The sequence below is a fragment of the Pygoscelis adeliae genome, unplaced genomic scaffold (genome assembly GCF_000699105.1).
Source record: "Pygoscelis adeliae isolate BGI_AS28 unplaced genomic scaffold, ASM69910v1 Scaffold113, whole genome shotgun sequence".
NCBI classification, from domain to species: domain Eukaryota; kingdom Metazoa; phylum Chordata; class Aves; order Sphenisciformes; family Spheniscidae; genus Pygoscelis; species Pygoscelis adeliae.
This window is the reverse complement of record NW_008825108.1, coordinates 9,743,694-9,757,328: the sequence shown is the minus strand read 5'-3', so window position 1 is coordinate 9,757,328 and position 13,635 is coordinate 9,743,694. Positions and strand designations below refer to the sequence as shown.

The window sequence follows — 13,635 nt, the reverse complement described above, 5'->3', positions numbered from 1 at the left end:
GTGGAGCCCCTGTGGAGGGGCTCGGGCGCCTCGCGGAGCCGCAGAGCGTGGCGTGGGCTGGCGGCTCTTGGGGGGCTGCAGAGCCCCAGCTTTTCTTCCACCTGCCGTGAGCCATGTGTGTTGGGCACACAAAGCGCAACCAGCACACTCGCCACCGACAGCCTCAGCGAGGCGGGCTTGCGTGCGCAGGTTGCTGGTGCACAGCACCGATGCAAGCGCTGCAGCGGCAGGGGAGATGGCATGAAAGCAGCAAGTGTGGCAGCACAAAAAGCAAATGCCAGCTATACCCGATGCTAAGTTTTAGAATTTAGGACCTGGAAAACAGAGCTAGGTACATTCAAATTGCAGTATCATCATTACAACAAGTTAGCATACTGCAACAACTAAAGTAACTATTTTTCAGCTATATCCTTCCTCAGAGTAGGGGCCTTTCCTCCAGGATCTCAATCTTGCTATGACAGAAAGCAGCTTTACTCCCTACAGACACATCAGGTATCTGCTTAAAAAAAAAAAAATTTAAAGAAAAATCATGTTTCAGAAGACATAAAGACAAAATTAACTCCTTAATCTGCTTTACCTCTGTCAAAAAGGCATCAAAATGCCTGTAACACTGTTTCACCCCCCCCATTTCTACTGGCTATTTAATCAGAGGAAGCTTTTCAAAAGGAAAACCGTACAACATATGTTGCTCTCTCAAGATTGTTCAAATCAAAATGGCACCAATCTTGCAAAAGCACCTGTCTAGATTTCATCCAAGTCAAAAAAATCTCAATAAAGAAGGAAATCATCATACAATGTATACAAACTTATACCTTCCAATAAATCATACAGACTAGTTCTGTGCCATTTTTTCCCATCCAAAATTAGACAGGGTTCAATGGGGAATAGGTGCTCTCTCCCCTTAATCTTTTTTAAAATACATACTACATCACACACATGTATACAAGGTTAAATACAGGGAAGGGATTATAGTTTGATGCTTCTATCCAGTACAGAACAGCACTTGAAAACATCCCTCCTGGCTCCCTAGAACCGAATCTATAAATCCACATCTTAAACCTCAAGAGATGAAAATTAGAGGTTTGACTTATGATTCCTTCAGTACTTGAGCTTATTTATTTCCTTTTAAAACTGGAATAACTGTGATCACTGACAATTACTGACATGGAGCATTTTTTATTTTTTAAACAGGACAGTAAATTGTCTGAGAACACAACACAAACTTGCTAATCCCAATTCCAACACAATCAGAGAACACCATCTAGAAGTACTTCAAAAAGGGGACAGCTTAATTGTTAAATTTCTAAGTTAGGCAATGACTTGGTCTGTGTCAGCTTTCCACAGTGTTTTACTGCATGTAGCTGTCAGACAAGCACTGTCCAAAGGAAACCACACCCAATAAAGGAAAAATAACTTAAGAAAAGCCTTTTGAAAGGGATGAATTGCATTTTATTTGAGACTTGAGGCAAAAACAGGGAGAGCTTAACTAGAATTCAAAAGGCAGTTGGGGAAAAAAGTAACGATATGCTAAATGCTCCCAGGAAAAGGGGACAAGCTGTCAGGTTGGACTGTTTTAAAAAAAAAAAACAAAAAACCACAACCAAAACAAAACCAAAAAAGGTTTCTGTATCTACTCAGCATTTTCACCAGGTTCAGAGGGCTCCTTTGCAGCGATGGGTGTTTCAGGAAACAACAAGAAGTTTGCCTACGTGTCCAGGAAACATGAGCTTTCACCAAGTGCCAGGTAAAATGATACTCTGCTGGCAAGAAACCCCTTGTGCATTATGCACATCTCAACTGCGTTGACCTAACTTAACAACATCCATGACGTTCCAGTACAAAATAGGGCTGAATAAACAATGTGCTGTGGAAAAGGCCCAAAATCTTCACCCAAAGACTATTAGGAGTATAAGCTAGCAGGAAGTTAGACAGAGGCAGAAGGAAGATCAATCATTGCAAGCAGTAGTGAGCACTAGGAAAAAAGGAGACGAAGAATCTCAGCTTACACGGATAAAAGAAAATACTCTTTTGCCTAAATCAATTATAAGCACAAGACTCCCACAAGAGCTTAAAGTAGATATAATTATCTATTTCTTAATCTGACCGTTTTTATTAAGACTTCTTTTTAATGTAAAACTTAATGCTGAAATTGTATTGCATTGTGGTAGACACAGAGTCATTTATATAGCAAAGATGGGCAACAAACTTCAGCTCTCTGATAAAGAGCAAAAGTGGGAATTAAGGTATCTGATCTGTAGCATATGAACAAAGGCACAGGGAGGAAAAGAAAATATTCTCTGGACTTCAGTTTAGAAAAAGGGAGGACAGATTACTATGACCTGTACATAGAATACCCAGACATTGTATCTGTAGCAAGTTATGCAGGGTTTCTGCATTTGTCATACTCTATCCATAAAAGCCCTCCCAAGCAGTCAGGTGCCTGGACATGAGCCGAGATGGTCATCTGTGTGAACGCCTGCCAAACAGAGGTGTGAACTCAAAATACAGCAGGGCAGTAACAGCCCTGCTCACTCAGACGTGTTCAGGAAGGCAGCAATGGGTAATGCACATGTTGCTCTCACAAGAAACGTAGAGCACTTGAAATGGCCCTTCTTTTGCTCTCTTACTTTCACTTTCCAGTCCCATGAAACTCCATTTCTCATCTCTCCTGCACTTGGAGCCAGTTTCAACAGGGGAGGGAGAGAGAGAGAGTCATGTCACGCACTCAGCCTGGCACCCTTCTGGCCTGGAAATCGTCCCAACTGAAGCATGAAACCGGTGTCCCTCTCTCAAGAATGCTCTGAACCCACTAGGGTGCAGTGGATGGGCAGTGTCATCTTTTCCCTTCTTTCTTGAAAAAGAGGGCAGCAAGCTAGTCCTCCCTTTCTGAAAAGGGCATGCTAAACTGACAGGAGTTTTTCATGCGTCCTCCTCTCTCTTTTCAGCTAGCAGAAACTGAGCCCACTAGCCACAGTGCATAAACCTGCTCGCATGCCCCACACTGAATGATGCCTAAGCCACGGCTGTGGATCCCGCTCCTGGACCTACCCACCTAAAAGTCAGATGATGCTGTCCAAACCCAGCTGGTGGGTCTGTTGCCTGCACTTCCCTGGGGAGAAAGGACAATCGAGCAAGATATTGCTGCTATTCAGAATTCAAAGTGAAGCACCACTTGTTATAACAACTGTAGTCTCTAATTAGATGCATGTACTGATCAAAATTCACATGGATCAGGAAAAACAATAATCGAATACTTCTTTTCAGACAATAAAACCTCTGGGAAACACTCATTAGTTCAAAAACCTTCTGCTCAAGTAAGAGGCTTTTCTAAAAACAAAAAAAAAAAATTAAAAAAGAAGAAAGAACAAGATCAGATCTCCCAAGACCTGATCTGCATGTTCTCACTGGCAGGCCAAGCCTCTGCTCTGCCTGACAAGAATTATTTTTAATAACATGGAGAAGTGAAGGGAGAGGGGTGCAGAGCAGCTACATCAATTACAAAAGAGAAAAACCAGCCTTCCATAGGGAAATTGATGGATGTTCTGTTTCCATAGGGTAGTGATTTCCTCCGAGTTGTTCATGCTGTACACAAGTCAAGTGGGTGGTAGGAATGTACTTCATGCCCCACTCACCCGCACCCAAGCTGCCTCAGTCAAGAGCCGCACACACACTCTCTACAGTCGTTGCTGTGCTTTATGAGCCACTCCAACGCTAACGTGAACTACAGGTCATTGGATCAAGGATGCTGCCCCTCATCCACGTCCCTGATGTGACCTTTTATGACCTGTTTATGTAGCTGTGGGCAACAAGAACAAGGTGTGTTGGTGGTGCAAGGAATGCTGAAAGCCTTTGCTGCTGCCCCGGTAGGGCAACGAGGCTTTGTAAAGTGCATGCCCATATACACAGCCCTATGACAACAGCCAATGCTGAAATCTGCTACTGTGAGGCAATACTAATTTTTGGGGGGGGGAGGAAGAGAGAAAAAAGAAAGAGAGCACCAAGCTTCTAAGAGTCAAGTAATCCACAAACGTGTCATGGTGCTGCCTGGGACTTAAGATGCAGTTCCTGCCTCACAGGGATGTACCAGGTAAGCTGTTGAGGCTCTTAAATAATTCTGTCCACACTCAGATGGTGTTTAAGTAGGGGAAGAAAAAAAAAAAAAGTGAAAAAAAAATCCCTAAATGTTCATCTTCTCCAGGCCATGTGACTCATTAATGTATGCAACAAGGACTTCAGAGCCCTGAGATACACATACCATTTCCTTGAACGCACTTTCTATGGCCCCAATAACCAGGCACTCGTGTGGGATCTTCTTCTCGGTGAAGAAGCGTGTTGGAGGGGTGCTGGGTGAGCCTGGGGCACCCACACCACCACGCAGGGAGGCTGCCCGTGTCAGCGTCCTGCTGTTTGTGGCCGCGTTGTCGGGCTCCTCTCCCAGGCAGGTGGGTGGGAGGACCGTCATGTTCCTCAGGATGTCCACGATCTCCTGCAGCTGCTCCAGGATATGGTGCTGCAGCAGTTTGGAAGCGACCACAGCTGCCCCCGACCCAGCGTGTCCATCAAACAGGGACCAGTAGTACAGGTTGATCCCATCTGTGTCCTGGGGAAGCAGAAGGGGAAGAAAGGGAAGGAAAAGAGATGATCACCATTACACAGCCATGAGTGAGGTGACCGGTGGCACAGGGGCAGCAGGTAAAACACAGGTAACTTTCCCAGAGGTAACCTTCTTTCTGAAATGGAGAAATACCCACTGTGTCAGTACAGCTCCAGCAAGAAGGAGATGCTTATTTTTGTCACACATCCCCACCATTTTTTTTTCTTTTTTCTTTTCCGTAACCCCCTCAAAAAAAAAAGGCTGAACTTGCAATCTTTCTTACCTTACAGCCATCACATGATGCACTGACCAAGCACAGCTAGCACTGTGAGACTAAGTTAATTTCCTAATGACTGTGTACATCAGAAGAAAAGCATTCAAAAATCACATCATTGGTAAACGATGAACCTACCACCATGGAGACCAAAATTCTACACAAGACAGCACCTGACACTTCCGTGACAGACCTTGTTTTTCCCACTAGGCATGAGATGAAGGACCTCAGTTTGACACCTAGTAACAAGATGTGATCCCCACTTCCACGACTGGTAGATAAGGTCCATCCGTGCTGGCAGATGGGACAGCTCAGGCTTTCCCTGCTTGTGCCAGCCCATGAAACCGCGCAGCGCAGAGGTCCTCAAGGATGGCGGACACCAGTGGGATCAGCTGCACTCCACCCGTGATAGCCTACACGCTCACTGCCTAGTTCTTCGCAGTCCTCTGAAAAGTTTCCTGTACAGTACTGGAGTTACATACCCTCTAATCAGAAGAGCTATGCAAGTGTTTTGGTATAGGTCTCGGCATAATAGTATGCTTTTAGATCATATACCTTAGCTCAACTCCTAGCATGCCAGTCAGCACAACTGCTCTCATATAGGCAGCGTATCCAGAAAAAGTAAATTTTGTAGACCTCATTATTAAAATGAAGGTATATGTGGTAATGTTATATATTTGTTCAGCAGTTATTGATCAATGATGCGATTTTCAAATATTTCTCTCTTTCTGCTCCACACAGTCTCCTCTGACAGGTGTCAGTCAGCTCCACTATTGCTCTGATTTGAGCAAAACCCATGTTTTTGTGGTGGGGTGCCCTATCACTCAGATAGGGCCCATTAACTCAGGGCTGGAGGCAGACTAAGTTCTGGGCAGCACAAGCTCCGATCTGCCTGAAAAATACCAAGGAGCCATACCCTAGATAACCTCAACTTTTTGGGGGAGAAATTCACCTAGGAATCCTCAGGGAAGCATTTAAAGCATAACAATACCTGTCTTTGCATGACAGCATATTTGGCAGGAGCACGTGGAAAGAATCTTTCCAGTCTCTCCTTTCCCCTCCATTTCTTCTTAATCCTGCACCTTCTCCCAGCTATGCTGAAACAACCGTTTGTGGGGCTGCCTTGCAAGTCAGATGTGGGTGGACTAATACAGATTTAGAAATAAATCATTTTGCAAGGGACAGAAATCAGGCAATACTGTTGCAAAACACCTCATACTAAGAAAGCATAACCTAGATCTCACTGCAGTCAAAGAGCTTAAAAATTATATCTGCATGTCATGCCGACTGTGGTCTAATTTAGGATGACAGACGTGATTTGTTTCATTCACCCGAACACTGCTCCCTTACGCAACAGTTTAGGCACCACCTGCATCCCAGCACCTCATGCCCAAAACACTGCTTATTTCAAACTTATAGACAGGGCTGTGAACTGCAGCTCCTTTTACTTTCTGCTTCCAGCTGCTCCACAAAGGTGCCAACCACTGGCTGCAGGACATGGCAGACAGGTTGGAGTAAGAGCACCATGAATTGTCATTTGCAGATCCAAAAGACATCATTCGTTATTGCCTCGAGCTACAAAATCCAAAACCTAATGCAAAATGTCTCTTCTAGCAACATGTATATAGACCATCACTACAAGTTCATGCTGTTCAAAAGGCAGAATTCATTGCTGAATGAGCATTATTACTTATAACTTTGTTGAAATGCACATTTAAAAGCCTTGATTATAAAAATTACGTAAAAGTATTTTTTTTTTTAGCTTATGGCATTGCTGCTGTAGTAAAGTTCATATTCTTAACCAGTGCATTAACAATATAGTCATCTACACAGTGGAGAGTTCCTCCAAGAGAAGGAAATCAGCAGTCTAATGTGCACTCCTCATTTCATTACTGAAATGCTGAGAAAAGGGAGTATTGTCCTACTGAATTACTTACCACAGTAAGGATCATACAGGATAGATACAACCTGTAATGGTAGAAACACCAACAAATGTACACATTTCCAAATGCGGCTCCTTAGGCAGACCCACCCACTTACCCAGTCTGGTAAATTCACAAAAAAACCTGTTGTGAAACTTCACCCCTGAAGGCATGACTGGCAGTTGTGCTAGCTTGCTCTGGGCTCAGAATCCCTCCAAGTTCACACAACAGTTGGCTGTAAAATTCTGTTTAAGCCATTTTTAACGGATAACAGGATTACTGACTAAAAAACCTGTTTGTAAAAATAGATTGCTATTCATGCAAAATGTAAAGTATTTTGCCAACAGAAACAAGTATCCCAAAGTGAAAATATTTCAGCTGAAAACTGAAATAATTTATTCAAAATAGCGACACTGTGCCTCCTGGGAGTTGTAGATCAAACTACTTCTGCTCCCATTCTTCTCTTAGGGTTTGGCTCCCTAGCCAATATCCACCTCATGATGCACCATGGATAATGCTTCCACAGCTTATGTCCTCATGTCATTCGAAAGGTGCTACTCCTTTGGAGATGTGCTGCCTTTGGGGGAAAAAGCATAAAGGCATTACACCTCTGACTGAAATGGAAATATTTTACCTTCCACCTAGAGGAAGAAGATATTTTGTCATTGCCCTCCCCCTGCCCCCAAACTATAACAGAAACTTACGATTAAGAACAAGTTTAAACCCCTTCCCCCCAATTTTCTTAAGTTTTCCAAAGAAAGCCCCCACCAAAGTCTGTATTAGAGTTTTTCAGAAAATAAAGGAGAACAGTTATTAACGTAATTCACTCTCATTATTATGAGCACAACACTGGATATGTCCAACACTGAACAAGCCTCATGTGAACTGGGTAGTCAAATAAGGTGCCATCAGAGACCGGGAAGCTTTAAAACAGACCAGAACAATGGCCCATGACAAAAAGTGAAATTGAAATGTTACCACTTATTTCCTCTAAGCCAATGGGCAGCACAAATTAGGACAGAGAAGCTCCCATGGGCCTCAGCTGTATTCTCGGGCTGTCACTGACATGAACACAGCGTGGCCACGTCAGCTACGGTGGTTCTTCTGGAGTTCCCTGATCTTGTCCTTTTTGGACTAGTAATTCTTAAACAAGAGGGTGTTGCTACCAGTTCAGCTAAGTTCAGACATCTACACTGCACACCTCCAAGACAGTTCTCTAAATTGCCCTTATACTTAGCAGGGAGTAAAAAATCCCGTACTTTCAGACTACGCTCATCTCATTCCAAAGTAGATTTATTTCTCCCTATCAACTGTGGAAGTACCCTAGATAACCGAGAGGTCTGTATTAAAAGCATATACAGTCAGGGGAGATGACTACCACAACACTGCTCTTATACACACATTCTGTGTGAGATGCTCTAGGGCCTTAACTTCAGTTGGGATCTGCAGGCATTACTGTAACCTAAATATTAGTCTCCAGAAACTTCTATGTATTCCTACAAAGCTTCATTTACTTTTGAACTAGCAAAGAGAGTATAACCGTGAATAACCTATTAGCTGTCTAAAAAAGGAAGAAGAAACAAATTCATTTCCCCCACCCTGAGAATAAAAACAGCTTCTCTGTTTGAAAGAAATGAATTCTCCAAAACCATACCAATTTGATGAGAATTAAATATATGGGGCAAATAAAGCAGCGACTCAGAGAATGAACCAGGGCCAGCAGTCAGGGCACACAGATGAGACAAAAAGCACAAAAAGGTCCTTGCTTTTCCTCCCACAGCTGAGATGACCTCCGTAGCCACCAAGCTATTACCTATTTTTGTATGCATATGCATGGCTGTTCTCTCTTTCACATTTGGGAGTTTGAACTTCTTCCCAAAAGTATTGACATTCTGCAAACTCTCAGAGAACAAGACATCTATTTCTACTAGGTCTGGCGTTATTCTGTCGAAAGCAGTCTTTCAAACATCAGTCTCCATTTGTTCTTTTAACTGGACAGAGGCCTCAAGTAGGAGTATGATTGGTCACAGTGATTTATTTTAGATTTTCTTTCAAAAGATTCAGATTTAACAACATTCTGAAGAGCTACCAGATACATGAAAAGCAAACAGATCCTTCGCTGCACTGATCTTACAATTCATTTCTAGTATGCACTAAGAGATTTAATAAGCTTCAGGCTCCTCAACTGCTGACCTAGCTTTCAGGAAGGTTCAGCCGTAGTCTCCTTTGTTTTGCAATTATAAAATATAATTAAGACATGCAAAGTTTTGGGTCAAGCAAAGGATGAGAAATCATGAACGAGTATGCATATATACACACACACACACACACACATAATAGGGGCTCAGTTATAGAAAAAAAATGGGCAGCCTTAACAATATATAGCAATCAATTGGGACAAATTTTTCAGGTAAGCTAGACAGTGGTCTTACATTGCAATCCTTTAGAAATTTTTTTAATGAAGCTAATTCCAAACAGGCAAATAAATCATGTTGCCACTAAAGATTTATTCTGAAAACCGCAACCCACCCCAACTATTATTGTTCCAAATATGAACTACACTCACAAAATGCATTAGAGCACATCTTCAGTTCTCAAAACCTGAACTGGGTGAGCAATTGCCACCTCATCCTCAGAGAAAAGCCTCCTCATGTTACTGATGATATGTTCAGCTACCTGGTAGGCAAACAGCCTTGTGTCACACAAAACAAATACTCCGTCCCATCTTTGTGACAAAGAAAACTGCAGAATTAATAATTATGTATCTTCACATTACAATGACAATTAATAATGCATCACATTAAGTCCTGCAACCTGACTGTCATTATGACAATATCCTGGCATAGGATTCCCATTTCACTCACTGATGGTCTTCAGTATTCATCAGCAAGGTACCCTGTAGCTAAAGGCATTTAAAAATAGTACCACTGGAAAAGCTATGCAATTTAAAAGTGAATGCTCCTGAATGGGTACAGAGGGCAAACATGATTAACCAAGCAGCAGTGGAGTGGGGTGGGGGAAAGGGGAGAGAATTAGAGTTGAATTTGCAGAGCCTTTTTTTTCACTGCCCTGCTCAGTTTATCACCTGCTCTTTCAAGAAGAAAAACCTATTTATGCTATTTAACAGGTTTCCTTGGATTATTGTGTGTGTTGGGGCTGAAGAAACGTTCACTTCATCTCCTCACTTCTGGCCCATCACCTCCTCCTTCCCACCCTCAAAAGCTCTCCAGAGTCCACCCGCAGAGTCAAGGCCATGACAGCAGCACCCAACCCACACGGACAACCGGTGGATCTCCAACTCCCCTATGCTGCCTTGCCAAAGCGTGGGGCTGCACTGATGGGGTCAGCATTAAATAACAATAATCACACAACCTCAGATGAAGCTGCCATTTAAGTTTCACAAACTTCCCAGAAAGCAGGGTAAAACAAAGATGGCATGTGGCCTTCTCAAAGAGTCTGTGGGAAAAAAAGAAAAATCTGAGGACAATGAAATGGACTCTGTTAAATTAAGAGACACTTTTAAGTTCCAGTTCCTATTTCCCTTGTGCTCCACACTTTAAAAAACTAAACAAGAACAAGAATAAATCTTTCTTTTCATTGGACAAATACTCAATATAACTGCTTCCCTCATGCTGCCTTCCTTCAATATTTCTACAAGGTGCTTCACCACTCAGAGATTATTCCAGATCGTGTGTTACGGTGGGATTTCCCTAGGCGGCATTTACAGAATTCAGCCTCTGGCTTTCTTACTAAATACTTCCTGGGATGATATTATACCATTCACTGGAGTGTCTCAAGTCTGTATTTCTACATCCTATTGATACAGAGTAAGTTGCACCATTTAACACCAACTCATACGCTCCTTAAAAATATTTGCTAACAATGCTATGTGAGGGCAAAACACAATATTATACTTTACAGTACAAAAATATGAAAATGTAAAAGTATGATACATTCTAGAAATGTGTACATTTTTTTTTCTTTTTAAATATATTCAACCAGCAAAGAAACGTACCAAGGAAAAAATCCTACTAATTGATAGTGTAAGACTGCCCTCTAGTAGAAAACTTTCTCCAGAAATATGCTGCCTGTTTTGGGAAAACATATTACAAATTTAAATTCACAAGCTGTGGTCTAATAACATGGTAGAATAGGTTTTACACAGCTAAATAATGAGTGCCATAGCACTCATTCAAGTATCATCTAGAAAACAGAAGTAAATCCGTAGATAAGAAGAGAACATATAAAGAATACGATAACAAGTAGCATGAAAACAGTATACTATATTATACAGATCAGCTGGCTCCTCACTTCAGACATTATGCTCATTTCTGGTCAAAATGTGTCAGAAATAGAAGAAAGAACAGAAGATTTGAAATAAAAATGTTTCTCTTGAGAAGCTTGGAAGGGAGTAGCCATTTATTCCACGATCGAGATAAAAAATACAGAATCAAAGTAGGAAATACACTAATGAAGAGATGAAGAAAAGTCAGAATATTCTACGAGATGCTTCTCATAACACAGGGCAATTGGATATTTAACAAGGCTGACAATCATTAAGTTTAAAATGGATAAAAAGAACAGCTTTCAAAAATATGCAGTCAATTTATAGACCCTACCATTATGATATCATAACAGTATGATGACCATAATGATGGATACCATCAAGGCTAGTGAAGACACCTTTCCAATAATGAAACAGTTTTATATCCCTGTGTTTTTAATGCAATCTAAACATATTAACTATGTCATGTTTGGAAAAGAGTTCCTTCTGAGGAAGATGATTAACCATGCAGTACAGTAGATACAACATAGCGTGCCTTTTGCTCTCAAGAAGCATCTGATACTACTCGAAGTTAACTGGACTTTGTGAAACATTGCTACAAAGCTTTCTATGTCCCATGAATGCCCCCAAAATATGAAAACACAGGCAAATTCAGCACAGCTACAATCACCCACATCCCAGATGCAGAGGCCCCTGGCCAGGTATCTCGCATGGTAGGCCTGGAAATTAAATCATAGAATCATAGAATCATTAAATGTGGTGTTAGATCAGAGCATACCTCTGCACAGCACCAAGATGTGCCTACCCAGGTTGGTGACTGCACAGGGTGTCAGTGTGCTGTGTGCATGACACAGCGATGCCCTTTGCGTCAAAACAAACCCATTACCTGGCCGAAGCACGTTGTTGCTTATCTTGATGTGTTTTATATACATGAACAAGTACTGTGGCCAAATGCTTGCTTCATTAAACATAATTAATGCATACAAAAATTAAATACACTCATGGAACCAAGCATCCGCATGAGCCAATAGCAGACAGTTGCACGGGCTTTCTAGAAAAGACTTTTCAAAACACAGACTATTAAAACAAATTCTGTTTTGCCTTGCATGAGTGGACACAGAACTCATTAGTCCCAGCAAGCACAGGGCACAATTCTTTATCCAGGAGTGTTCAAATACGTACTTGAAAAAAAATCATGACTGCCAGAATACAATGAGGAATATCAACACACAGGAACTGGGACAGGTGATTTAAGGAAAGATTTGAAAGAAGAAAGAACAGAGCTATTTGCAAACCTGGAAAATCTGTCAGAGTCTGAAAATGTTGCAGCAATAATGAAATATGAAACAGAACACGAGGAGCAAGAGGTGGGGAGGGACACAGTGCAAGAGGAATGCTTGTTGCTCAGGACCCCGATGACCCCTGCAGCCATCAGGTGTACCAAGCCATGGGATTCTGGGAGAGAGACTGAAGCAGACTACTAATCACAACCTGGTTTAGAACAAAAACAAAACCCCAAAAAACCAAAAAAGGGTACTTACAGTCCACTGAAAGACTAATTATCACTTAGGGAGAACTTGTGTTCTCCCAGCAGCAGAAAGACTGCATACCCACGTCGACCGACTCCAACATTCAGACAGGGCATTTAGTGTTACATGGCTAAATGTCTGAACCAAACACACACTACCAATCGTTGCTGGAGCCTGAGCTCATGCTTAAAGAGCAGATGAAGTAATTAGCCAGTCAGGAAACAAGACAGATGAAGAATAACAAATGATTGCCAGTAAACAAGTGCATGACGTACATCACTCTCCACACAAAGAGAGGAGCCATAGTCCGCAAAAATCATTGAATTCAGTGTGCTGGATGACCTTACCCTACCTGCATAAACCATCCTTGCTACATGCAATACTGCTTCAGTGAAAAGAACCTAAATGACTGTCTAACCCTTAATAAAATTGTATGACTGTATAAACAGTGATACTGCCATGCTTGCAGTGACTGTCACTGGACAAGTCAACCACAGCCATTAAACTCACAGTATTCTGCAGCAGTAAATTTCTCAGGATTATATTTTCAGAAATGAAACAAAAAGGAAAATCCAAGGAGTATTTCCCTCCCCATCTTTAAACTAAAATGTCTTACATGCAAGGAGCATTTTTCAATGCAAGAAATCAAAAATCAAGTAGTAGAGCTAAGAAAAATATAGTTGTGTTCTGTATTTAAGCAGAGATAATTAATAAGAGGTAACTGAAAGTATATGAAACATTCAGTAAACGTCTTTTAGTGTCATATTGCCACTTCCTTTTATATTTATTTTGTGCTTCTCCATTGACAAGATACAGAAGTCTCCTTACCGAATTGTCTTTCAGCTGGAGACCTTCTCCATTGGGCAGCGATGACCTCCGTTTTGTTGAAGAGTTCTTGTTTGGTGTAGAATTAGCGCCTCCAGCTTTCTTCTTGACAAAGAGGACTTCACAGCTGGCTTGATCTCATTGTGCGTTGCTCTTCCCTGCATTTATTACCCTGGGGGGGGGGCGTTGGGGGGGGGGAAAAAAAG

The 13,635-nt window shown here is 41.9% G+C and overlaps 1 protein-coding gene across 1 annotated transcript in view; it reads right to left on the bottom strand.

Moving 5' to 3' along the window:
• Positions 1–13,601, bottom strand: part of PPM1H (protein phosphatase, Mg2+/Mn2+ dependent, 1H) — a 76,193-nt gene extending 62,592 nt beyond the window's left edge. Inside the window, exons 1-2 of the mRNA XM_009327686.1 lie at positions 13,433–13,601; positions 4,256–4,600 (exon numbers count right to left, since the gene is read on the bottom strand). Coding sequence (XP_009325961.1) covers positions 4,256–4,462 — 207 coding nt within the window. The 5' untranslated portion in view covers positions 4,463–4,600; positions 13,433–13,601. The remainder of the gene's footprint in view (positions 1–4,255; positions 4,601–13,432) is intronic.
• Between the last annotated feature and the right edge of the window lie 34 nt (positions 13,602–13,635).